Here is a 25904-nt window from a genome sequence, read left to right on the forward strand (position 1 = left end):
TCCGCGTTAGGCATACGGTGCCCTCCGCTGGGCCGGAGCTGGTGCGTTTGTGTACATCCTGCTGCCTTTTGAGCGGAACACGCTGCACATACGTACCAAGAGTGACGGCCTGCATGCTGCAAACCGAAGAGTAAGCAGGGAAGCCAGAGCGGACCTTAGAAAATGATACGCGATTATATTAACGAATAAACGGAGTGCAGGCGAATGCGCCTCGACCCTCGCCTAGAGTGTGGTGAAGGGTGTGCTCTCCCCATGGCCCACTCTCCCACAAAAATTGCCTGCATCCGCACTGGAGCTCTGCTTGCGTGTCGCCTAAAACCCGCTAAGCAAGCGAAGTGCGCCTCTTGAATTTTGCTGAAAGCCCTATAAATATTGAGCTCTCTCTCCCTACACGCTCACTACCCACCTACCATGTCTCCCACCTACACCACCCTCTTTGTCTGTGAAGACTGTGAAGTTGCACCGCCAGAGGCCACCTCGACGGCCAAATTCCAGCTCCTAGTCTGCCCCTCCCGCCCGCTCGAACTGGGCACGGCCGTCCATCTCTTCCTCATTTTTGACCCGCCAGAGCTGGTTCCCTTCTTCCCGGTCGCCACCCGCGCCCCCTTTACGGCTCTCCGCCTCGACATATGGGGAGCGGTCGTCGGAGTCAAGTCGCAGGACAGGCGGAGGATTGAGTTCGAGGTAGAGAACTGGAACGAGGAGGCGCCAATCCAACGCGCGAGCATAGTGGTGCCCTGGCTGCCCGGCCTGACGGCGGGCCGCGACCTCCGGGGCTCCCCCGAGTCCGAGGTGCCCGAGCTGCCCGAGCTGCCCGAACGGGATGAGAACGTACGTCGAGTTTGAACAAGCGCTCTCCTAGCGCGCATATCTCGTGCTTGCGCTCACACCTCGCGCTTACACTATAGGCCCAGCCTTTCCCGGCCGAATCGCACCAGGAAGGCGCACGCACGACAGCCCAATGGCGGGACGAGGATGACGAAACCCACGAGGGGCGCGGCTGGAACGGAGATTACGCACAAGAGTACTCCGACGCGGGATATCCCGGCGAGCAGGCTGGCAAACGGGTGGGCGTGCAGCAAACCGCTGGCTGCTGCGCTCGGACCTGTCCCGCTTGCCCCCCATGCTGCTCTGACTATTGGTTGTAATACGCGCGTATGTAATCTGAATGAACCGAGCTACACCCACCACCCTGGCACGCTGAAGAACAGCACGCGCGCGACATAAGTTGATCACTCGCTACGAACAAGCTCCCGGCCGGCCGAAGTACGCGAGGGCACTGCTCGCAGCCGCTCCCGGATTAAGCACTTGTGTGCTACCAGGTCTGTCTAGATGTTGAGTTGTTCAAACCGAGTACGGGCGTTGACGACTCTAGGCTGTGGACGACAAGTATGCGAGCAGCCGTATACGTGACGAAGGCCGCGAGAACCTGGCGCGTCGCTGGCAACCAATCGCATTGCAGTCAACAGACAGACGAACACATAATCGAAACGACGGCGAGCTGCGCTGAAGACGTGAAGAGGGCCCACCGCGCGGAGATGGACGGTGGGGAGGGGGCGGCGGCGACCAGGATAAATACTGGAGCTCGCGAACAACGAAGAGCGTCGCCTTTCGTGCACAACCCCAGCTCCACAGCCCTACTCGCCTCGCAGACTACTGTTCAGATGCCCCATCGTCGCGCAGCCCCTCCCCCTCGCTCCGTGTCACCGATCGACCTGAACATGTCGTCGCCGACGATGCAGTCGGGCACCCAGTCTGGCGGTGTGCCGCAAGGCGGACCCCTTCACTCGACCCCGCCATCCAGAACGTACGCACAGGTTGCGTCGTCGCCCCCGACGAGCCCGCGGATGGCCGCTATGCAGGTGCACGCCCCGGGACCGCCCGGCCTTACCGGAGTCAATGGCTCTGTATTGACGGTACGGGCTGCGCTACTCTCTGACGGCCGGCTCGCCTGACTGTATTATAGGGCCCAGGGGTAGCACCGGGCAACATCTCCGGCGCGCGCGAGCTCCCCGCGAGTCAGCACGACCGCGGATCTCCGAGCCAGGCGTCGGTACGCATACCACGCCGTCCAAATGTCCAGATACTTTGGGACTAACCGAGTATCATAGGCTACTACTACCGCCGCGGCGGGCGCTGGGTCGAGCGAAGGCGGGGGCAGCAAGTCAAAGGACAAGGGCAAGGGCCGAGGGCCGCCTGGCCCTCCGAGCCCGCGCGCCCCGCCGGCGACTCTGTCTGTCCCCTCGTCTCCGTCTCCGTCGTCTCCCTCCCTCCCGTCCTACCCGGATGATCTAGAAGTCTATGGCACCCGCTACGTGTGCGCGGAGGACCTGCAGTGCGGAATCGCAGAAGGCATCATGGCTGGTGCGAAGTACGACGACTACATCACCGACGGGATCGGGCGCGACGGTCGCCCGCTGCCGGGGCAGGTGCCTGACTATGAGCAGCGGAAGCGGAAGCGCGCGCGTTTCCACACTCCGTCCCCGGAGTGTGAAGAAGCAGTTGTCTTCTACGGTCGAGCGCTGCCAGGTGAGGCCCCCCGTCCGTCTACGCCGCACCCAGCAACTATCACGACGGCGAGACACCTCCTCAACGAGCAACAGAAGGAGGGGCTGGATCTCCTGCCGCCCTCGCCGAGCCGGACGTCGCTGGTGCCACCTCCCTCGACCCAACCGCGCCAGCCTTCGCGACTAGTGCATGGTGCGCTGCGGCCGGCTCGGAGCCGCAAATCTCTGCCGTCCTCCCAACCGCCCTCCCAACCATCTTCCCAGAACGCCCCGACGTCCACGGTCCCGATGGACGTCGACTCCGCCCCCCCAGCCCTGCCGCGCGTTACGAGCATCTCCTCGGCCGCTGGCTCTCGCTCGCAACAAGGAGCCGGCTTGCAGCTCTGCCCAACTATCCTCGCAAGAACGACAGCCGGGCTGCCCGCGCGGGCGGCGTCTGCGACTGCTCGAGCGCGCTCGGGCGGCGCGCCACCGCATGCAAGCTCGTCGACGGCGACCTGGGCGGGGGGCAACAGGAGTTGGAGCGTCCAGTCGACGGGTAGACGTGTGGATACGCCGCGCCCTCCGCCGTTGCCTGAACCGTTCTGCCCGGACAACATGAGCCACCGGCCGCCAAATTACAGGACGCCGATCCCGTACCCGACTTTTGAGGACGACTCTTTTCACCTCCCTCCTCGGTCCATGCGTGAAGAAGCGCCGTCGGGCTCAAACCTGTTGCCCTCGCAGCTCGGACCGCAGAATGGGCGCACGCCGGGCGCCACCCCTCTGGTGCCGGCGAACAGGCGCACGCACACGTACATCGCGCAAATGGCGACCTTGCAAGCGTACGAGCCGCAAGGCTTCGTTTTCACGCCCCCGCCGAACGGCGGCTTCGGAACGCACGACTTCCCCGATCCTGAACACCTCATCCATGGCATGGCGAGCGCGCGCGTTGCGGAGATATGGAGGGCGAACGGACGAACGACTCTCTTCGTGGAGATCTACGGGATCCGGCACCCCAGCCCGCAACAGATCAGGACGCTGACCGGCGTCGTCACGGCGGCGTTCTCCGCGATGACCCACGCCACGGGCTTCCGCGTGATTGCGCCTGAAGCTGCGCACCCGGCCCACCGGCGTAACAGTGCGTCGACTTTCACCTTCACCAACGTCCCCGAAGACATCGTCGACATGGTCGTGAACCAGCGAGTCTGGTCGTCGACTCTGCTCACGCTCCAGGCCTATCGGAGGGTGATTACTCTCCCCGACTTCCTCTGCCGTCTCGTTGATCTCACCCAGGACCCCGAGCTCGACGTCGCCCGCATGGTGTGGGAGGCCTTCAACGGCCCGTTTATTCTCCCCACCCTCCTCCGCTTCGTCCGCACCAACCCACAGTACAACGGCATGGCCCACGAGGAGGCAGCCAATGTAATCCTGAGCTCGCTCAGGGTCCACGTGACCCACCTCGACGACAACAGCCTCGTGGCGGCCGTGTACTGTACCTCGCCCGCGGCGACTGTGCGCGAGTGGCGCGAGTGGCGCGACACGGTCCGCCGCGCCTCTTTCCAGTCCGAGACGCAGGTGGCCACGGTCGCGCAGCCGACGCTCTGCGACGGCTGCCATAGCGCGGCCCATTCTACTGATTTGTGCCCCTACCCCAGCGTCCCCGGATGGAACGCTCCGCCGCCGCGCCCTCGCCCTCAGCCTCGACATGACGTCGCCGACCTCGGCCCCAGCAGCCTGACGCAGCAGGGCGACATGGCCGGCCCGTCCACGTACAACCGGGCGACGCGCGGACGCGGGATGTCGGGCTCCGGGCGTGGGGGTAGGCAGAACAACCAAGGGCGCCGCGGCGGTAACGGCAATGGGAGAGGCAACGGCAACGGCAACGGGCACAGGAACGGGGACGGAAGTAAGCGCGACCGCGACTCGTACGACGGGGCGGCTGGAGGCCAGTACGACCATGATCACGATGCGTACCTGTAGAGCACATGTACGTACTGTAGTATCCCTGGTCCGCGCGGCGCACTTTCCGCGCGCGCTCAGGCGCGCGCGCCGCGCGCACCTCCCGCACCTCCCTCGCACCCCTCCCCTCCCCTTTCTTCCCCTTCCCTTCCTCTCCCCGCGCGGCCGTCGATGCTCGGCGCGCGTGCGCACGCGCGCCGCGCACGATAGCCTACAATCGCGCACGCGCGTCCCCGCACCGACACCGCCCCTACATGTCTCCCTTTTCATCTAGCATCCAACTCTCTCCATAAATGATACATTCGGTTATGACTCCCCGGAGGCTGATTTACCACTTGAGGGTGGAACGCCGCACTGGCCAGCAGCGGCTTATTTAAGCTGGCAGCGCTGCTCTAGTCGCGCGCTGGGCCTCAACCTGGCGCGTCTGCCGCCTGGATAACAGGCATAGTTATCGCCTCCGAGACGACATGGTCGAACGCTCGGAGGGCTAAATCGACTGCGAACTTAACACACGAACAATTAAACCCTACTCCGGCCCCTCAAACTTATCATGGCTCATTACGCCCTGCTCTGCCCCGACGGGGCCTCAGTCCTTCCGCCGACGAGGCTCTGAGTGACGGGCTGAATGGGATTGGTGGCGGATCGTCCGAGATCATCGGGCGACAAACGAACTTGGCCTCGACGAGCACCCCTTCCGCTGAACGGAGACACACGCGCACACGATCGCGGCTGCGCGTTGGAACTCTGAATATTAAAGGCTTTGGAGCTCCGGCAGCGGGAGGGGCGCCTGAGATGTGGATGTATATAAACCAGGTCATACGAGACCAAAATCTGGGCGTACTAGCAGTACAGGAAGCCCACCTGACGCCCGAACGCCTGGACAGCTTAAATGCCCTCTTCGCTACGACACTCGAGATACATTGCTCCCCTGACCCGGACAACGGCGCTGGTGCACGGGGCGTGGCTTTTGTTGTAAATAAGCGTAAGCTAGCGGAGAGAAAGTGCACAATGAACGTGCTCGTCCCCGGACGAGCTATTCAGCTAGAATACCCCTGGGCGGCTGAGAAAACAATTAGCATACTGAACGTGTACGCCCCGAACGCGGCGAGCGAAAACGCAGGATTCTGGGAGTGCCTGAGGGAAAACTGGACGGCAAGAGCAGGCACCAAGCCTGATATCGTGCTCGGAGATTTTAATGTTGTTGAAAGTGCGCTAGACCGCTTTCCTGCTCATCCAGATCCTGCGCCGGCAACAGAAGCGTTGTCTGCACTTCTGAGGCAGCTGAATGCATGCGACTCATGGCGCATAGCGCACCCCACGGAACGTTTGTTCACCTTCCGCCAGTCCGGATCTGATAGACAGTCTCGACTGGACAGAATATATGTAAAAAAGTCAGCACTACCTATGATCGCGGATTGGGCGACGGTGGGGCCCGGTCGTCTGTCCGACCATCAGCTTGTCCTATGCTCCATTGCTAACTACCATGCGCCTACGGTCGGCAAGGGTAGGTGGTCCGCCCCTTTGTCACTGCTAGACGATACAAAATTTGTCAACATCATGAAAACGATGGGAAGTGACCTCGAGCACGAGCTCACTAGTATGGCTCCTAGAACTGAGTCGGAAAACCCGCAGACCATTTTCCAGAACTTCAAAACGGCCTTGGCGTCTGCGGCGCGCAAGAGAATTAAAGAATGGGCTCCGAAACTGGATAAAAAGATTGCGGACCTGAAAAATCATATCCTCTCCCTCCAGAGCTCCCCCAAACCGATAGAAAGCGACCCGGCGGGTGCGGAGACGGCGGCGCTGCTCCAGGAACGCGTACAAAAACTAGAGACTAACCGTTTTGGGTACCGGCGTGCGGCAGTCCACGCCAAAGACTGGCAGAACGGAGAGAAGGTGGGCCGCTACTGGACGCGGCAGAACGCGCCACCAAAGCCGGACAACATCATGTATGAACTGAAGAGGTCGTCAGAAGGTGCTGGGTATGCAAACAGTACGAAAGAAATGTGCGAAATTGCTCGCGCGTTCTACAATGACCTCCAAAGCACAGACCCCCCCCCGCCGGAGCCGCAGCACGCCCAGCTAATTGTAGAAGCCCTAGAATGTGCGGAGGCTCGACTGACCGGGGCGCAGAAAGCTGTAATGGCGGCGCGCCTCACGACTGATCATGTACGGATGGCACTCAAACACTCGGGGCGGCACAAAGCCGCGGGGCGCGATGGCATTCCGACTGAATTCTGGCTTGCTTACCTTCAATGGCACGAAAAAGGTGCGGGCACGCCAGGAGGACGCCCTATGCTCAATATTGCGGCGGCCCTAAAATGCGTGTTCAATGATGTTGAAAAGCACGGTATAGCGGCCGGCGTCCCCTTTGCGGAGGGCTGGGTGTGCCCTATCTACAAGAAAAAGGACCCACGAGAAATAACGAACTTCCGCCCGATCACGGTGTTAAATGCGGACTATAAGATTATGACCAAAGCGCTTACCGCTAAGTTGTCCTCTTGCGCGCCGGACGTCATCCATCCGGACCAGGCTGGATTTATTCCCGGGCGCAGTATATTCAATCATATCAAACTTGCGTCGCTGCTCATCGATTACGCTGAGGCGGAGGAGCAAAATGGTGTCATTGTTGCGCTTGATCAGGAAAAAGCATACGATAGAATCGATCATGCATACCTATGGGCGGTGCTCCGACACATGAACTTCCCGGAAGTATTTATTACTACCGTGCGTGCACTGTATGCGGGCGCGTCGAGCACTGTGATGGTCAACGGTACTCTAAGCCGCTCCTTCTCGATTACAAGAGGAGTACGTCAAGGCGACCCCCTCTCGTGTCTCCTGTTCGATCTGGCGATCGAGCCTCTTGCAGCTGCTCTGAGGTCGTCGTCCATCCGTGGGTTCTCGGTCCCGGGCGCTGCTGAACGGCTTGTCTCGGCGCTTTTCGCGGACGACACAACGGCCTTCCTCGGGGAGGGAGACTCCTTTGGAGACCTAATGGCAATTCTTAGTAAGTGGTGCGCGGCGTCCCGTGCCAAATTTAACGACGATAAGACCGAGGTCATCCCGATTGGCTCTCAGGTCTATCGAGACTCGGTCGTCAGAACGAGGCAGCTCACGCCGGGGAGCCCGCCGCTCCCGCTTGGGGTGAGAATCGTCCCCGACCACCAGCCTGTCCGCGTTCTCGGTGCATGGATTGGGAACCAGGTGGACCAGGCCGCCGTGTGGGGACCGATGATGGACACGGTGCGCAGGAACCTTGAACGCTGGGGTCTTCGTAACCCGTCAATGTACGGCCGCAAGCTCATAGTCGGTATGGAAATAGGCGGACGCACCCAGTTCCTGGCCAGAGCGCAGGGCATGCCTGCGGCAATCGAACAGGCGCTAGAGCGAACAATTTCGAACTTCGTATGGAGGAACGGAGGGCGCCCGATGGTGAATATGTCAGTCCTACAGGACCCTGTTGCCTGTGGGGGGCTCAACCTGCTGGATGTCAAGGCCAGAAACGACGCCATTGACCTAATATGGCTGCGTTCGTACATGGATACCTCGAATTCTCGTCCAACGTGGGCCCTGCTGGCGGACGTCCTATTGGCTAACGCCGTCAAGTCCTCAGACCGGAAACTGGAGAAGCGCGCGCGAGTAAACACATTCCTACAGAGCTGGGAAGTAAATACTACACATACCGGCAAGCTCCCGCGCGACCTATGTCGCATGGTCAAGACTGCACGCCGATATGGCGTCCAGCTCTCCGCCCTCAACCCCTCTGAGGCGCTAAAAGCCGCCCTCCCGGCCTGGTCCCACGCTGCTCTGGCCCATAGCCACCTCCAAACGAACTCGCCAACCGCGAAGTGTCTGCGCGCCCGGCACCTAGTCCAAACTGTTGCGGACTGCGTACGGGTCGCGCGGCGTGTGCGACCCCCTGTGCATGGCGCGGCGCCGCACGTCAACAATGCACGGTGCGTGTGCGAGGACTGTACCGCGGACCGCGTCGACCTTGGCTGCCCGAATCCGCATCGATGCGCCGCCCTCGCGGATGCCATGGTGCGGCAGATTAGTAAGAAATGGAGGCCGGCCGAAGGAGCGCCCGCGGCGGGTGGCGAAAGAGGGGATGGCGAGCGCGCGGGTGCGCGCGAACCCGTTGAGCGCGAAGCGCGCCGGGTGTGCAGGCCGGAGACCGACCTCCCCCTGGCCAATGCAGTGCGAGTCTTCGTGCGTCGCGATGGCGTTGACGAAGTGGGCGAACCGCACAGTGTCCCCGGCGACCCGGAGACAGTGACGGTCGCCTACACGGATGGCTCCTGCGTGACGGCGAGTGACGGCAACGCGGCGGCAGGGAGTGGTGTGTGGTTCGGTCACGGCGACGGGCGCAACACCGCAGCGCGTGTACCGGGAAATGTGCAGACCAACAACACTGCAGAAGTCCATGCTGTTGCGCTGGCGGCAATGCTGTCCCCTGCTAACGGCCTGCTGGCGGTTAAATCGGACTCCAAGCTTGTTGTAGATGGGCTCACCGCGCACCTGGACGCGTGGGAGGACCGCGGCTGGATCGGTGTCTCCAACGCAGCGAACATCCGTGACGCCGTGGCGCGCCTGCGTGCGCGCGAAGGTGCTACGACGCTTGAATGGGTTAAAGGGCACGCGGGAACAGAAGGAAATGAGATGGCGGACGCGCTGGCGGGGAAGGGGAGCAGCATGGACCCAAACGCGAGTCCCGCACTCCCGCCACCTCCCCCGGGGCAGCTTGAGGAAGGGGTTCGCCTCCCCGTGCTAACGCAGAAGCTGGCGTATCTAGGAGTACGTCAATGGAGGCCGCGGCAGGACCGGCGCAAGACAGCACTCACGATCGGTCGAGTAATCGAGACGGTGGCGGCGGACTGGTCGCTGTCTCTCAGCGCTGCGCAGTTGTGGAAAGCACTCCGCCGAGATGATGTCCGTAGGACCCTCCGCGATTTCTGGTGGAAAGCCCTGCACGGCGCTCTCCGAGTAGGAGCGTACTGGGATAAAATCCCAGGGTATGAGCAGCGGGCGTCATGCTCGCACTGCGGTGTGAGTGAGTCGCTCGAGCATATCCTGGTGGACTGTGACGCTCCGGGCCAGCGAGAAATCTGGCAATCTGTCAATGCGATGCTCGACGCTAGAGCCATCCGCGTGCCACAACTTACCTACGGATCGATACTGGCAGCTCCGGCGCTGCTGGCTCCGGGAAAGAACAGCACGGCTCGCGCTGGAGAAACTAGATTCCTCCGTATCCTCCTTACCGAATCTTGTCACTTGGTGTGGAAGCTGAGATGTGAAAGAGTTATCGGGAGGGAAGGAGACCCGGAAAAGTACCACTCTGTGTCGGAAATCAGGCGCCGGTGGTTAAACGCTATGCAACAAAGGCTAGATCTGGATCGGGCGCTGGCTAAACCAGCATACAAAAAGGGCTCGATAAGTAAGAAACTTATCTTGAGTACGTGGGCGGGGACCCTGCGAGATGAAGGGGCCTTGCCATCGGACTGGATATATTACAAGGGGGTTTTAGTGGGTAAGCCGTCGCACTGGGATTCTCATGGATAGCATTGAGACCGTGCCTAGATGTGCAGCCCCACACTACAACTGGTAAGTTAAGTTGTGTGCGTAAATGCATTTCCTCCGGCACGGTGCTTAGGTTGCTTCCGCAGGGAATATTCTGGAGCAATCACCATGAGGCGGAAGCGTCGCTTAACCACCCCAAAAATGCGCTCAACAACATTCCGAGCAGAAGCATGGCGCAAATTGTAAAGCTCCTGGTGGTTGCGTGGCCTGCAGGGGAATAAATTAGAAAATGTCAGAATGCACTTCTGAGAGGAGGTCGCCCATTCACGGAGGTGATACCGCACACCACGGTACGGGACCAAGAGCGAGTTGCACATCGGGAAACCAGCATCCGCAAGGTAACAAACTCCCTCCCCAACAGCGAAGTCGCTTCTCCGTGCATCCTCAAAAATGCGAGAGTCTGCAGCACTCCCCTCCCAGCCTGGAAGCACGTATAGGAACCGCATGTCGAATGAGCACGCCGTGAGGACGTTCTGGCTGATGCGACCTTTGCGGTCACGGTAGCGGGCGAGTGCATCGGCAGGGACCCAAGCGTCGAGATGAGTGCAGTCGAGGGCACCACGGACAGAACGAAAGTAGGGGTAGAAGCGCGGGTTCTGCCGTATCTCGGGTGGTGTGTGATCGTGTCGGGGAAGCTTGACATAGCGCCGGTAGAACCGGGGCGAAGTGAGGTGCTCCAGTATACGATTGAATGTTCTGTCAAATACACACATTGGACAACCAGGATTGCAGCACAAGCATGTACACGTACAATGAGACCGTCTCTGGTGAACGTTGAAACCTCTCCCGAGCCTCTCGCTGTCCGAGGCCTGTCCGAGCAAGACGGAGAAAGATTGCAACCTGCTCTTCCTCCGAGAGGTATTTTGTCCGCTCAAGTCCAGCGTACTCATGAAGCTCCCGAACAAGGGCTCGAAAGACGTGCTTGTGGACCCCGAGGGTGTCGTGAATGTGATCGGGATGTGCATGAAGTAGCTCTTGTATATAGTCCTCGCCCGTCTGCGCAGAGTTGTACATGGGAGTTTTTATGACGTGAGGAGCAATATAGGTCGTAACGGCACCCCCAGCTAGTGTAGCCATGACCGCTGCAGAGCGTAGTGTCCGCCGCAAGCGTGCACTGTAGGACTCGAGTCGAGCAGCAGTGGTACTTTTTTTTTTTTTTTTTTTTTTTTTGCGGTGCAACATAGGTCGGACTTTGAAAGTACGCTTTCTATGCCTTATGCAGGTTTACAGGGAGTTACACGCTCGAATTGTACATGCTCTTTGCGTCCTCCACAACTTCATCCGTGTTCATGATCCTGATGATCTTGATACCACCGTAGAGGAGGAGCTCACTCGCATCCCTGAACCACCTGAACAGGGCGACTTTGGCGGCAGCATCTCAGCAGCAGAGAAGGAGGCGGCAACAAGCCGAAGGGATGATATTGCTAAACGAATGTGGGCAGATTATGTAGAGTATCTAGAAACACGACATTGACGATTAAAACGGCTGTATTAAATATCTAAAAAGCCTCAGACTCGAGAAGATCAGTAAGGAATGAATTGCGCAGGTCAGCATCTTTAATTGCAAGGTAACTATCGCAAACCGCAATGTCCTTGGTGAAGAGTTTCATCGCACGCAGTCGGATGGGAATCGAGAGTGTCTTGTCAGCGGACACCATTTGAACGGCACGCTGCCGGCGAGTCGGAGTTGCGATCTCCATCGCAGTTGAGCCGAAGGTGGCCGCAACTTGGGACATGGCACCTGCCACGTTGTTGACCGCAACAGGACCGGTGATACGCTGGCGTTTAGTTGAGGCCGAAGCCTTGGGCGACTGAGAAAGCGAACGACGGGGAGAGGGCGATGAGGAGGCCTTCGTACGCTTGGTGCGTCTGCGACGAGGGGAACGAGAGCCGCTGTCACTGCTGCTGTGGCCGGATTGATGGCCGGATGCTGGCGAGCGGGTCAAAGAGCGGCCACGGCCATGCTTGGGGGTTTGCGGCACTGGTGGAGGACTTGGGCTCTGCATGTGAACGTGAGTACAAAGGCGACTAGGCGAAGGCAGGCCGCAGCCGTAGACAACGTACCCAAGTGATCGCACGCTCCTGGGAGGACGTGGTGGCTTGTGACTGACGGCGACTGCCCTTGGAAGCTGACGGTGTGGCGGTACTTGGACGCGAGGTCGACGTGACATTCTCGATACGTAGTGCCTGCTCACCGGTCGCCTGCTTGCCTTCAACCAGGGCAGCGATGCGATCATACAGCGGGAACCCACGGGTCCGATACTTGGTGACTTTTGTGTGCTTCTGCAAGACGGTCAGAGCAGCATTGGGTGCATGAGAATGAGATGTACCTTCAGGAAGTCGTCCCAAACATCGTCTGTCGCCGTAACCTTCTTGAGATCCTCATCCCACCCAAAACCTGACACCTGTGTGACGAGCCAATGGACGGTGTTGTATTCCTTCAGAAGCTATGAAGCCAAATGTCAGAACACAGGAGTTACAAATATGAATCTAGAGCTCACTGTACGCCACCGATCTTGGCAGCTCTTCACCGTTTTGACGCCTCCCGGGCCCCCTTGGAGTTCGCGCGAGACCTCCGTCCAGACACCGGGTTTCCAGCCGGAGTCGGCTTGCCGGCCCTCGGTCTTGTTCTTCTCCAGAATGGAGACCATGGTCTCATCGTTCGCGTTGGACCAACGCGCTGCAACACGCCGTTTCGTGCCGGTAGCACCGTGCTTCGGGGGCTCATTGTCGGAGCCAACTGGATCTTCCGCGGCCAAACCAGTCGCCGCAGAGTCGCCTTCAGCAGGCATTAGGGTGATATTAAGTGGAAAAGAAGCTCAGATAGTGTATGCTGTGCGCGCGCGCAGTGAGGGAGGAGAAGAGAACAGGGCACCGCGCGATCGCGCGACGCGCCGACGCGACGGTCCCGCAGTGTGACGGGCTAAGCGCCCACGATCGCATGTTCGCCGAACGTTCTTTGTGGTTCCGTTTTCAAAATCATCGCGACTGCGATCCCCTGGTCACCGTGATCAGATTTTGGCTGGGCGTGATCTCCAGATCACGGGCAGCCGACCAGAGCCTAACGCTCACCGCCGTGATTCTGGGAGATACTGCAAAATTGGAGAGCTCAGGGGCAAGCGTTCAGATACTAGATATCAAGGTCTGATACCATCGAGCAAGGTCCCCCCGGCGAAGATGTTATGTCGTGATATGAAAGTAAACGTCGGACTCGTGTATGCTAGACACGTAGATGAGAGTATGAGAGTAGCGTACGGGGACGAGGGCCCAGGAGGCTAGGCGACAAGTGTGTAGGGATAGTAGGAATGTGATGAATGTCCGGATGGCGGCGTGCCGCTGATGTGATCTCCTGTGTTCTGGTATTGTCCAAGTCCGCGGCGAGGTGATCTACCTGGTCAACTCTGGAGACCGACGGGGTTCGTACGCCGGCAAAGGCTCCGCCAAGTCAACGCTTTCCCGTCTCTGCCTTCCCGCCGACGCGCTTCTGAGAAAGGCTAGAAACCGCTCCTCAAGAGACGCCGGGAGCACGACAACTCCGCGCCCGTGCTCAATCGCGGTTGAGGCCGTCGGCGCATGGTCAATGACGACACGAGTCTCGCGAGTGGAGAGGGAGGAATCCGGGCGAGGGACACGGGGATTTGACGAGAGTGCCGTCTTGGGAGGACGTGGATGGGGTGCCACGGTCGAAGACACGTAAGAGACAGCCGAAGGGACAAGGGGGCTCGGGCCTCTGGAGCTCCTAGGACCGCTGACATAGTCAGGGAGGTCGGTCGAAACGTCATACGGGGAACCGGGGCTGCTATACTGAGCGTACGTGCTCTGAAGCGACGAGAAGGGGCGATTTTGAGATGCATATGATGAGGTGTCGGCAAGTGAGGGGAAGTTTGGGGAGACAGCGCGGATGTTCGTACCGGAGTGGAGTGCCGCACCACTACTGCCGCCGATAGCGAATTCTACACCCGTAAGCTTCATACCCTTGCGTGTGCCCGGCAGTAGAGGCGGAGCGCGAAGGTCCAGTGGGACGATTGGTTTGCCGCCGACTCGGAAACGTCTCCGTCGACTGGAAGCGAAGACAGCAGTGACAATACCCAGAAGGACAAAAACGATGGGAAGAGCGATTATAAGGGCCTTAGATGGGGGATGAGATGAGCTTGAAGGGCGCCCCTTGACTTCGAACCACCACTATCTACGTTTTTCCCACGCTCTGCCCCGGCGTGAGGAAGGCGAAAAACACACAAACTATGAAGGTATAGTACCACCGTACGCTAAAAAGAGAGCCAAACCGAGAAGGACACTGGCATGCCCCGAGCTGATACCACCCATAATGGGGATACGTGCAACGCGGGGATGCCAGGGATGACGTGTAAGCCCGGCATGGCGCCGATGCCTAGCCTACGCTAGATGCCTGCCACTGGCGGATGCCCGCAGAAACAACGGATGCCTGCATGAGCAGATGAGTCCACCACGGGACATCCAAGAAATTAGAGAAAGCAACACCTGGCGCAAGCACCGCGGAACGCGTCATGACGATGGGCTGAACGCGCGTACAGCCAGACGAGAGCTGATAAGATAAGATAAGATACACTACCCAATACGGGAGGAACCAACGAGCTGTACGAAGCGCCGATCCAAGCAGAGGACGCCTGAGCCAAGCGACAGGATCCTGAATGTCCTAGCCGGCCCTACGTATCTCACTAGTCTAAATAAAGTGCCTGACCCCCCCTCGCACCATACACATCTCCCCCAAATGCCCGCACGTGCCTCTCTCAAGCTCCAGGCCACTCCAACTAGACACACTAGAATAGCAAAGACCCATGTGCCTACCTCGATCGGCCTAAAACCCGACCACCTGCTGAGGTACGCGCACAGACTCAGAACGTCGTCCCACGCTCTGCGAGTGTGCAAGGGCCTTGCGCGGGCGACACACTCCCGCTCTGCATCTGCCCGCAAGTAGGAAGTCCTCCCAACCCCCCCAAGCCATGTAACCCCGCATTCTCTCGGAGACCGGGCACCTGGCGAGGCTGGTAAAAGGCACGAAGGCACTGGGATCCTGGGCCCGCATGATTACGACCGCAACCCTAAACTCGGGCGGAAATTGAAGCATGACGGTAGACTCATAATTGATGTGGGACGGACTCGTCTCACCGCCTCCGCTCCTATCCGGACCAAGGACCCGCAGGGGTACCCTACTAGGGACGAGCAAAACAGGGAGTCGAGACTGACAACGCACCGCACAGAAAACAGAAGGACGCATGGCGTGCACATAGCACCCACATCTTACCCTCAGTGGACACATGCCCCTCAAGGAACGTCCTAATCCATGTCTCTAAGCCTGAGTAATAATAATCGCATGATAGCAAGCGAGTAATGCTACAACAAAGCTGGGCGGCCGTATATAAAATGCAAAGTCACCCGCGTCTAGATACACTGCTTCTTCAACAACGCCATCACCTTGCCTGCTGCTCCCAACCCACATACACTCCCCACCCAGATGCCACCCACCCTAAACATTTGTGCTGTCGAAAGGGGAAGAGCTCCGTCCTGCCTCCCGCGGAGGGCTCGCCTCCCGCAGATTGCCTTCTTCGACGTTGTAATACAGCCACCCAACCCTCTGCATGTCGGACAACACGTCAGAGTCCACGACCTGACGGAGACCGAAGACCTGACGGGCGGAAGAGCGGATGGACGAGGGCAAACGTGGTACACGTCTAAGCCTGCAGATGTGGAGGGCAAGATAATCGGCATCAGGGTCATGGAGCTGGCGGTAACCGAGTTCATCCTCCTCAACGAGGTGAAACAGTCGCTGGTCGAGCATGCGTACCTCACCGTCCAACACGTTCAAGGCGTAACCGTCGCCCTGAGCCTCTGGCACCGAATTACCCGCACGCTCTCCCTTCCCATCCTCGCCCACACGCAACACGTCCCCATCGAGCACGATGCAGTCGTTATTCAGGCAGTAGAGCCAGAGTAACTGCACCCCACCGCCCTACACCACCCGCACGCTCCTCTATACACCCACGCTGGCCAACACGCTGCCTGGGAAGCACAGAACGGGACGTGGAAATGGAGGAAAGGGCGGGAGCCTCCTCGAGGCGCGAATGGGAGAGAAGCAGTGGACGAACGGGGGCGCGAGGGACAGCGAGAAACGGGGCAGAACGCGAGCAGAGAGTAGAGGAGGTGGAACTTGTTCTCGATCTCGGAATGACGGACGAAAGACAGTGTAGCTCTTAAAGTCCTGGATAAACTGGCCGCAACCAAACACCGCCCTGAGGCAGAGAAATACAATCGAACCATGGCGGCGATGGTGACCGCCGGTGGGCTCTCGCCCGTGGGTCTCCCGGCTGAGTAGCCACCTGACAGAGACCACCACGACAGCCACACACCTCGAACGAACGTGGACTCGCACGCGATAGCAAGACGCATAAAGATAAGGACACGAGAACCGTCCTATATCTCTACCGCTCGAACACACGCGCACGCGCAACGCACTACGCGGAACGGAACTCCGTGCCGATAACTTGGCGGGCGAGCGCACGCACCTGACCCAAAACAAAGCTGGCGCACAAATCCGGCACGCATTTAGGCGAGATCCGCATGATCTTGCAGATAGCAAGCACGTGAAAGAGTGGGCCACCGGACGGCCGCGCAGAGATAGAGCGCAATAACACGCTGCCTCTGTGCACTGGCATGTTGAGTAAAATGGAATGAGACAGATGGGCACCCGGGAACATACGATCTCGCCATATCACCGCAGCCTGCGCCCGCTATCCAAAAAGCACTAGGCCTAGAATGGACCCAAAATGACTTAGCATCAGGCGAATCAACGCCAAAGCACACGCACCGGAGTGTGAATCGCTCCCGAGTCGACTGGAGGACTCACCGGCCTGCAGAGGGCCTGGATAGCGCGAACCTGTGAACACACCGGCTGTTAAGACGACACCTTCGAGGGTCGTGGTAACGTTCCGGTGCAAGGGCCTAGCAGGCAGGAGAGGAGACTCGAGTTCAGGGGTGAAGGTGATAGATAACCAGGTCGAGCTGAGGACCATCCTCAGCTCTCCAGGGGTCCTAATATACATAGAAGCCAGGCCGAAACGGTACGTACTAGGGGAGGCAAGCCTGCTGCCTACGGGACCGTAACAATGAGGCGCTGCCTCATGGTGTCCATACTGTAGCTGTACCGTATCCGCGTGTAGTCCATCCACATCAGTAACATGAGGCGTAGGTGAGGCATAGGCGAGGTGCGATCAAAGTCCATGTCCGAGACGCCCGGACCGTTGTAACACCGGCCACACTCGGACACACCAGGGACAAACAACGGGAGAACACGCGCCCGGCCCGAAGCGCGATCTGTCCTCGAGCCGCGCACACGTCGCACAGCGGGAGACGGCCAGCACGTTGGCGATGTCGAAGGGCAAACCTGAAAGTTTCTGTCAAACTGCAGACAGCGTGCCTGAGCGTGAGGAGCAGAGTAGGCCATCACGGTGTCAACCGCTGGGCAGCCTGTCACTCGGCGTGCTGAACGGGATGAGGGCATCCCCATTTTGGACATGCGCCAGCCAAAAATGGCCGCGGACGGCCGGGGGGCGACCGAGGGAGAAATGGAAGCGAGAGCGGGAAGAATCTAAAAGCTAGCCAAGCGCGGGCGGCAATCCCGCCCCTCCACTCCCCTATCCCCTCCTCCCCCAAATCGCTGACCCACGCTGCACGCGCAATGGACGACGAGGCTCCCCTCCCGAGCACTGTTGTTAGCATCCCCGATGTATTCGGCGGTACGGCGTACATACAACTCAACGGAGTTAGCAGCATTGAAGCTGAGGAAGGCGGTGACGTGAGTGACGGCGGCGAAGAGCATGAAATGATCGGAAGCACGTACACTCTGGTATGCGCTAAAATGATCACCTTCTCCCGCTCGCTCCTTACCGACCTATGCATAAGGCCAATTTAGAACACTTTGGAACGCCGAGTGTCGCGGGAGAACATCAGCTTGCCTCTCTGATGAGATCTGCTGACCGCACGCCCACCCCGGCACCGCGAGGGGCCGGCTATCTGGGCCACCAGATGCCGCACCCCCAGGGCGATACGGCAGCGGCTCCGACGGAGAGTGAGGGAGTCGAGGCCTACCTAGTGGATGACGGCCCGACCACGCCGATCTCATGCAACACGGCTCAACCCTCCAGACCGCTCAAGAGACACCGGTCAGACTCCCCGCCCCTCCCCATTGTCTCGATCAAGAAGCACACCCTCCCCGGCCCGTCTGTCAAGGGAAAGGAGGTAGCGGGGAGACCCGCGAAGACCCCTGCCCTGCAAAACCCGATCACCCAGCTCCCCATCGCGGGTGGCTCCGGACACGCCGCGTCCGCACGGGAATGGACAGCTCCTACCGCACCCCAGCTGACTGTCGCGCCTGCGGGTATCCCTCTGTACGCTGCTGCGCCTACACCCGCGCCCGCGCCCGCCCAAGTGCTTGCAAGTGCGCCTGCGATCGCGCCCACGCCCGCGCCCGCGCCTGAGCACGCGCGCGTGCCCGCGTCCGCGCCCACGCCTGCGACCGCGCCCGCACTCGCCCTTGCACCTGCACCCGCACTCGCCCTCGCGCCCGTGCGCCCGCCTGCGCCTGCGCCTGAGCATGCTGGACCCGCTGAAGTCGTGGCAGGCCTGACTTTCGTGCCCACGCCGGCCATGGCGCTCACACTCACCTCGACGTCCGCGCAGGCAGCTCAGGCGCGCGCCGGCGCGACACACAGAGATCAGAACGCGATGGCGCTCGGGGTGATGCGCGCAGCTCTCCAGGGCAAAGGGCTACACGGATACGTGTCAAACGCGCCCGCGATCGCGAGTGCCGCCGCCACCAACCCCTCTGCCCTTCCCACTCTTCGCGACTCTATCCATGCCGTTAGAACCTCAGCAACGCCCACCTCCTCAACCCAACACGCTGCTCTCCGCGCGTTGGCGGAGAGCGACGCTGGGGCCCTCTACAAGTGGCAATCTGAGCAAGTGCAGCAGTATCTCCTCAACGCGGGCTACACCGCGACCTTCCACGTAACGCCAAACGACGCATCTACCTGCACCGGCCCGCCCGCTGTCACACTATCGGTCCATCCAATCACCCTCCCCCACGCAGCACAGCTCACGGCGCTGCCCAACGCCAATGTGCTCCAGCATGCGGCCGCGCGGGACAGGCCCCCGAGTTCGGCAAACGGAGGTCGAGCAGAGAACAGCGAGGTGAGCACCGCGCCCCTCACTGGAGCTGCTGCTAGCGATCTAGAACGCGCACGCGAGGCCATCCACACGCAAAGGGAGCAAGCGACGGCGCTGGCGATCCAAATGCAACAAGAGCAGTCGCTCCTGGATAGCCTAGTGCTCAACGGCTCATGTGGCGAGCAGATGGACGTTGACGGCCCATCTCTCGGCGCGACATGGCAGCCGGAGCTAAGCACGAGCGGGCTAGTGTCCCAAGGTGCCCCCCCTGCCTACGCTGCGCCCTCGGCGGACGCGAACGGTTCAGGGTGGACCCTACCGGCGAAGGCCTCTGGCGCTGAACGTCCCTCCACTCTCCCCCGCCTACGCGTCCACGAGCTGCTTGCGATGGGGGTGTGTGTCCTCCCCGCCCCGCTCGGCGACTTCCCTCCGAACCACAAGCGAGACCCGCTGGATCTCGTACGAGGCGTCCAGAGTACGCTCCTCACGCGTCTGGAGGAGCAGAGCGACACCGCCTTTGGTTTTGAAGTGAACATGCAAACCGACCTCGGGGAGGACGACGATCTAGCGGACGCGCTCGAGTCCCTCGTCATGAACACCATGACCCTCATCGCCGGCCACTCGAACTTCAAGATCGTCCGACCGCAGAAGCCTAAGAATCGAGTAGTAACTATCGATTTCACCACACTCTGGCTCGCGTACAACATGACCCCGGACACGAAGAATCGTTTCTTCGAGCAACGCGTCTGGCCTTTCTCGTTCCTCACCCTGCACATGCACGAACTACGCCAGACCCCCGGGCGTTTCCTCGCCACTTACCGGGGCTTCCCCAAGGTCAGCGACGATATCATCAAGCAGCTCGTTCTCCAGCATCTCAAATCTAGCACGTTGATTGCGCTCACGGCGGAGGCGATCGTGTCGGACTGGGAGAGCTCGGGCGAGGTCGACGCGATGGAAGTTGCGAACCGCCTCATGGACAGCGCCGACGTTGTCGTTCGGATCATTGCTGACAAAAGCGAGACGGTACGCTCTGCTACAGTCTACTGCGATCCTCCGACAACTCGATGCGAGAAGTGGATGGATTGGAGGGACGCAATGGCGCTCATACCCTTCCTGGGGAACCCGGATAGCAAGGTGACCGTCCTCAGACCGATCCGCTGCATCGGGTGCCACGCAGGCGACCACCACCTCGTCAACTGCCCTTTCCCCGTGCTCGTCCCGGGCTGGAACGGCACCATAGACCTTGGGGATCTCGCGGTGAAGGCGAAGAAGACCAAGACCGGCGCGAAGAAGGCGGCGACCGCGCATGCGTCGGCATCGGGCCTCACCAAAGGTACCCCGCGCAAGGACCGCGCTGCGTCGTCGTCCACGACCGCGTCTGCAACAACGCGCGACGACCAGACGCAGTCGGAGGATGACGCGAGAGGGGACGACGGACCTGCGCGTCCACGGGGCCGCGGGCCCAAAACGCGCGACCGTACGACGGAGCCTCCCCAACACCCGCGTGATTCGCACGCGCCCTCGAAGCGTGAGCGAGAGCGCGACCGTGACGCGCACCTGCCTCGCCACGCGGGACCTCCTCCTGTGCAGGCAAGGCAGGGGCAGGAGTCTTACCCCACACCTGAGGACAGCGCAAACGGGTATGGCTACTCGCGAGGAGGATACGGCCCGCCCATGACCATGGGATATGACCAACCGGGTCGAGACTATGGCCCTCCACCGTCGTACAACGCCCTCGACGCCCCGCGCTTCGACATGGCGGCGAACCAGTGGGCGCAACAGCCGCGCTACGGCCCCGCGGGCTATGTCCCGCCCGCGCAGCCGAGACAGTACGCGCAGCAACCGCTGCAGCATCAGCCGCAGATGCAGGCGCACTGGGTGTCGCAGGCGGGCCAGTACGCCGACATGGAGCAAGCTGGGGAGAACGGCGGGGGCTACCACGGCCACCAGGGCGCCCCCCCTCAGCATCAGCCATACGACGCGGGACGCGGCCGCGGGGGCGGCCCGTACCGCGGAGGGGGAGGACGGGGTGGACGCAAACACAGCCGGTCGCAGGGGTACCCCCAAAACGGCCCAAAGTAAGGCCCCTCTCTTGATATCTCGCTCTCTTGTCGCGCTATGTCCGTCTTGAACCCGCACTCGCCCGTATATTCTATATCTGCCCGGTGCGACCCGCGCTAAAGTACCACTGCCCCTCCCCGTCCTGCTGAACTGCAACGTACATACCCTACGGTTCCGATACTGTCTTGCACTGCGCGCGCGACTTACGCGCTGCGCTGTTTCTTTGCCGTACTAGCCACTAATCATCACGACTCTGTACATCTCTGCCCCAAGGCGACCGCGACGGAGAACGCGTGCGGCGCGCGGCCTCTGGAAGCGGGACGTGTTCGACATCCACTGCCATAAGCTCTCCAAGCACACTGCGCAGCGCCGCTACACTGCGGACACACTCTGCAACGAGAACCGCAGCTACGCGCCCCCGTGAGCAACGTGTGCGCGACTTGCGGCACACAAACGAGGCGGAGGGGTGGTAAAGACCCGCATGGCGTATGCATGAGACGTCGTACGTGACACACGAGCGTAAGCATGGCTGAGGCACACACTCGCAATATGCTATGCAGCTAGCACACGCGGGTGGCGGGCGACCGGTGGCCTGAACGGCGCCCGCCCTCCGGCAGCGCGAGATGCACCATTGATGGGTCCCCGCGCAAAGAGCGCGCTCCCTGTACCACCTTTCAGGCCTACCCGCGGCGCCGCCCACGGTAAATGCACGCCAATGTGGAAGCTCAACACCTGCACCCAAGCACGAGAGCAATGAGTTAATGCGGTGTGTACTGGGGAACGCAAGTCGCCGCCATGAATGGCACGCCCGCGCGGCGCTGCAACGCCCATGGCGTGCATGCGCGGCGGGACTCCAGCATGAGCATGAAGCGTAGCCTGCGGCGCTCCCCGGAGTGCCTCATCGGCCGCGCGAACGTAGCGCAGGCGGCGGAGAGCATGGGATAGTGCGCATGCTCGCTGCACGGGCCCGGCGCACGCCCGGCGCACCCTGGATGTACATGAAAATGGCTCCAAGGAGCGCATCCCATTGCCCAGCGCGGCGCGTGAACATATTGAAAAGCCCGTGGCGCACTGGACGCGTGATGCGTCCTGCCTACCCCACTGAGTATTACTAACCATGCGCAGCTAGTTACAGACCTACAAGTGATCAAGAGCGTACCCGGCTTGACCGACCGGACATGCATACAAGTCCCACTGGAGTGGCGTACCTGTGTGTGTGCGGCACCCCCCCGCAGCGGCGCATACGCGGGTATGAGGTCCTCGCAGCGCCCAAATATACTGGCTCCCTGAGCTCAGGAAAGCCTGCGTGTGTCTCTTAAACGGCGACCTATTTAGGTCTCGGTGTGCCGTGCTGAGAAGCTGAAGCCGGCTGGTTAAGACTGACAATCGCGGGTGTCAGGCCCTGACCCGAGTGCATAACCGACCGCGAGGACCGGTATAAGTCCCCTTACCGTGCGTGTTGGTTGAAGCGACACGGGACACCTACCAACCACGAACACCACCCACCTACCAAACCACCCAAACCACGCGGAATACAGTACGGCATCGGCCTCGAGCCTCGGAGCGGCGCGAGTCTCTGCGAGCCCTTCTGCCAACCGCGGAGTCGATGACCGTTGCACCGAGTACGGCGGCAGCTCCCATGCGTCAGCCTCAACCTCAAACCCTGCGCTTTCTCCGCCAGGTGCGGGCCCAAGGGCAGAGCAAGTGGATGAGGCTGAAGCGGCGGAGACGGGGCGGGGGTCGACGGAGGCGAGTGAGAACCCAGGGCGGCAGGACCGCCCACGCAAGAAGGTGCGAACACGCGCTAGGATTAAGATAGCGTCCCTCAACATGAAAGGATACGGGGAAGAACACGCCCTAAACGGATCGAGCAAATGGCTCCTAGTGAACCAGGCCATGCGAGACCAGAGGATCGCAGTCTTGGCACTGCAGGAAGCACACCTCAACGAGGAGCGCGTATCCTCCCTGCGCCAGATTTTCGGCCGCCACCTACACATAGAGTACTCGCCGGATCCAAGCAACAGCACTGGCGCAAGGGGTGTCACCGCGGTCCTAAACAAGCAAATCCTGAAAAACTGCACACCGACCACGCGTTGCGTGATCCCGGGTCGTGCTATCCTCCTGTCTGTCCCCTGGTCAGAAGACCGCGTACTGACTATACTAACGGTATACGCACCCAACGACCGGAATGAAAACGCGGCTTTCTGGGAAAGACTACGCGCTGAGAATCTTGGGAGAATCGACCTGCTGCTGGGGGACTTCAACGTCGTGGAGGAGGCGGCGGACAGATTCCCCCCCAAATCCGATGCGGCGCGTCAATGTGAAGCGCTAAGGGAGCTCTGCCAGGGGCTTTCGGTGTGTGATGGATGGAGGGCGGCGAACCCGGCCTCCAAGCAGTTTACCTACCTCCATGAAACGTCTGGGGCGCAATCGCGGCTTGACCGTATCTATGTGCGCAGGGCGATGATGGGGGACTGTGACGAGTGGACGATCACAGAGCCGGGCATCCCAACCGACCACCTCCTTGTCACCGTTGAAGTTGCGAACTATAAGGCGCCCTTTGTGGGCAGAGGGAGGTGGGTGATGCCCACGCACCTGCTAACAGATACGGACACAGTCAAACAAATGAAGGGGCTCGCCATGAAACTCGTTGCAGACATAGCGGCAATCCGGACCAGGACGTGCGAGCGGAACCCGCAACTGCTGTATGAGAAGTTCAAAGCAGACCTGACCGCCCTCCTGAGAGCGAGGGCGAAGGTCAGAGTGCCCAAAATACAGAAGGAAATCGATGCGCTCAAAGCAGAGCTTGTTGCGACTACCAATACCGCAGAAAGCGGCGGGGAAGCTTCCCAGCCGAGCGCTGAGACGGTGCAGCACGCAGCAAAATTGCAGGCGCAACTGACCGCCCTCGAGCGCAAGCGTTTCGGATGGAGAAGAAAGGATGTTGAGACCAGGCACTGGGCACAAGCGGAGACGATCAGCAGGTACTGGACACGCGCGAACGCGACACCTCTCACCTCGGAAGTCATGTGCGTGATGCGCGAACCCTCTGAGGGACCACCGCGGTACACGAATCACTCGAAAACGATGGCCCGCATAGCATCGAGTTTCTATGACAGCCTCCAGGATGACGACGCTCTGGGGGAAGGGGATGATCACGATGCGTACGTCGAGGAGGCACTGAAGCACACGGACGCTGTCTTGGAGCCGGGACACAGGGCCGACCTTGGAAGAAGTATCAGCAGGGAAGAAGTTGTCGAGGCCATTAAGGCGGCCGCGCGCAACAAATCCCCGGGCCTAGACGGCATACCCACAGAGACCTGGAAGGAGTACCACCGCTGGTTCGAAATGGACTCGAAACGCGGCAAGCCAGGCGCGGACATCGCGAGTGCCCTCACGGCGGTCTTCAACGACGTGGCGGCGTATGGCGTCTGTGCTGAGTCAACCTTTCTGCAAGGGTGGATCTGCCCTATATACAAACTCAAGAAGGACAAGCGGGAGATTGGAAATTACCGACCGATCACACTCCTGAATACGGACTACAAGCTGATGTCCAAGGTCATCGCGGCGAGGCTGGCGGATGTGGCTGGGCTACTGATACACCCAGACCAAGCGGGCTTTGTCCCCGGACGAAGGATTTTCGACCACATCCGCCTGTCGCAAATGATGATTGATTATGCGGAGGCGGAGGAGGTCAACGGTGCCATTATCGCGCTTGATCAAGAGAAAGCCTACGACAAGATAGATCACCATTACCTCTGGAGCACCCTGGCACACCTGAACTTCCCGGTCGAGCTCATCCGCACCGTGCAGAACATGTACCGGGGGGCGGAGAGCTGCGTGATTGTAAACGGTATAAAGAGTGCCCTTTTCAGTATCAGACGAGGGGTTCGACAGGGCGACCCCATGTCCTGCCTCCTCTTCAACCTCGCTATCGAGCCTCTGGCCTGCGCCCTCCGTAAGTCTACCCTGAGGGGCCTCCCCATACCTGGCGTTGCGGAGCGACTTGTCGTGAAGCTCTTCGCGGACGACACCACCGTGTTCTTGAGCGAGGATGATGACTACGAGGATGTCCAGGAGATATGCTCGACCTGGTGCAGAGCGTCGAGAGCCCGTTTCAACGTGGAGAAGACGGAAATCTTACCGATCGGAACGGCGGAATACAGGGCGGGGGTGATTGCGACGCGCAAACTGCGCCCCGACGCCTCGCAGATCTCGCGCGGGGTTAACATAGTCAAGGACGGCGCGTCGATACGCTCCCTGGGGGCGTGGATTGGCAACGGCGCAAATCAGAGCACGCCGTGGCGCCCCATACTGGAGAAGATCAAATCAAACCTCGAGAAGTGGAGCAGAGGCAGGCCCTCCCTAAATGGGAGACGGCTCATCGTCAACATGGAGGTGGGGGGACGCTCACAATTCCTGACGATGGCACAAGGCATGCCGGAGAGCATATGTAAAAGTGTTGTGAGCACTGTGGCCCGTTTTGTGTGGGGCGGGGACGCCCACCCGAGGATCTCGAGGGAACAGCTGTACGAGCCCGTCTCGAGGGGGGGACTGAACCTACTTGATGTCCGCGCGAGAAACGACGCGATCGAGCTGATGTGGCTGAAGTCCTACCTC

The 25904-nt window shown here is 60.4% G+C and overlaps 10 protein-coding genes across 10 annotated transcripts; 9 read left to right on the top strand and 1 right to left on the bottom strand.

The window, feature by feature from the left end:
* Nucleotides 1-411: 411 nt before the first annotated feature.
* Nucleotides 412-4469, top strand: TRAVEDRAFT_17143 (uncharacterized protein; the record flags this gene model as incomplete). Its single annotated transcript, XM_008035243.1, has 5 exons — nt 412-831; nt 909-1067; nt 1323-1916; nt 1967-2053; nt 2112-4469. The coding sequence occupies 5 exons, from the start codon at nt 412-414 to the stop codon at nt 4467-4469; spliced, it is 3618 nt and encodes a 1205-aa protein (XP_008033434.1).
* Nucleotides 4470-5246: 777 nt separating this feature from the next.
* Nucleotides 5247-6209, top strand: TRAVEDRAFT_112988 (DNase I-like protein; the record flags this gene model as incomplete). The annotated part of the gene is made up of 1 exon (XM_008035848.1): nt 5247-6209. A coding segment is annotated over one exon (963 nt), but the record flags the coding sequence as incomplete, so codon positions are not given.
* A 1113-nt stretch (nt 6210-7322) lies between these two features.
* On the top strand, nt 7323-8249 carry TRAVEDRAFT_90816 (uncharacterized protein; the record flags this gene model as incomplete). The annotated part of the gene is made up of 1 exon (XM_008035849.1): nt 7323-8249. A coding segment is annotated over one exon (927 nt), but the record flags the coding sequence as incomplete, so codon positions are not given.
* A 642-nt stretch (nt 8250-8891) lies between these two features.
* TRAVEDRAFT_114846 (uncharacterized protein) lies at nt 8892-10007 on the top strand (the record flags this gene model as incomplete). Its single annotated transcript, XM_008035850.1, has 1 exon — nt 8892-10007. The coding sequence occupies one exon, from the start codon at nt 8892-8894 to the stop codon at nt 10005-10007; it is 1116 nt and encodes a 371-aa protein (XP_008034041.1).
* A 1234-nt stretch (nt 10008-11241) lies between these two features.
* On the top strand, nt 11242-11499 carry TRAVEDRAFT_112543 (uncharacterized protein; the record flags this gene model as incomplete). Its single annotated transcript, XM_008035851.1, has 1 exon — nt 11242-11499. One exon carries the CDS (start codon nt 11242-11244, stop codon nt 11497-11499), a length of 258 nt encoding a protein of 85 aa, XP_008034042.1.
* A 311-nt stretch (nt 11500-11810) lies between these two features.
* TRAVEDRAFT_17145 (uncharacterized protein) lies at nt 11811-12817 on the bottom strand (the record flags this gene model as incomplete). The annotated part of the gene is made up of 4 exons (XM_008035244.1): nt 11811-11894; nt 12090-12308; nt 12356-12472; nt 12527-12817. 4 exons carry the CDS (start codon nt 12815-12817, stop codon nt 11811-11813), a joined length of 711 nt encoding a protein of 236 aa, XP_008033435.1.
* Nucleotides 12818-15516: 2699 nt separating this feature from the next.
* TRAVEDRAFT_42817 (uncharacterized protein) lies at nt 15517-15996 on the top strand (the record flags this gene model as incomplete). Its single annotated transcript, XM_008035510.1, has 1 exon — nt 15517-15996. One exon carries the CDS (start codon nt 15517-15519, stop codon nt 15994-15996), a length of 480 nt encoding a protein of 159 aa, XP_008033701.1.
* Nucleotides 15997-17736: 1740 nt separating this feature from the next.
* TRAVEDRAFT_17146 (uncharacterized protein) lies at nt 17737-22041 on the top strand (the record flags this gene model as incomplete). The annotated part of the gene is made up of 4 exons (XM_008035245.1): nt 17737-17853; nt 18084-21301; nt 21558-21704; nt 21963-22041. 4 exons carry the CDS (start codon nt 17737-17739, stop codon nt 22039-22041), a joined length of 3561 nt encoding a protein of 1186 aa, XP_008033436.1.
* Nucleotides 22042-23180: 1139 nt separating this feature from the next.
* Nucleotides 23181-24186, top strand: TRAVEDRAFT_33927 (DNase I-like protein; the record flags this gene model as incomplete). Its single annotated transcript, XM_008035433.1, has 2 exons — nt 23181-24092; nt 24115-24186. The coding sequence occupies 2 exons, from the start codon at nt 23181-23183 to the stop codon at nt 24184-24186; spliced, it is 984 nt and encodes a 327-aa protein (XP_008033624.1).
* Nucleotides 24187-25238: 1052 nt separating this feature from the next.
* TRAVEDRAFT_83054 (uncharacterized protein) lies at nt 25239-25814 on the top strand (the record flags this gene model as incomplete). The annotated part of the gene is made up of 1 exon (XM_008035852.1): nt 25239-25814. A coding segment is annotated over one exon (576 nt), but the record flags the coding sequence as incomplete, so codon positions are not given.
* Between the last annotated feature and the right edge of the window lie 90 nt (nt 25815-25904).

Source organism: Trametes versicolor (assembly GCF_000271585.1).
Source record: "Trametes versicolor FP-101664 SS1 unplaced genomic scaffold TRAVEscaffold_2, whole genome shotgun sequence".
Classification (NCBI taxonomy): Eukaryota; Fungi; Basidiomycota; class Agaricomycetes; order Polyporales; family Polyporaceae; genus Trametes; species Trametes versicolor.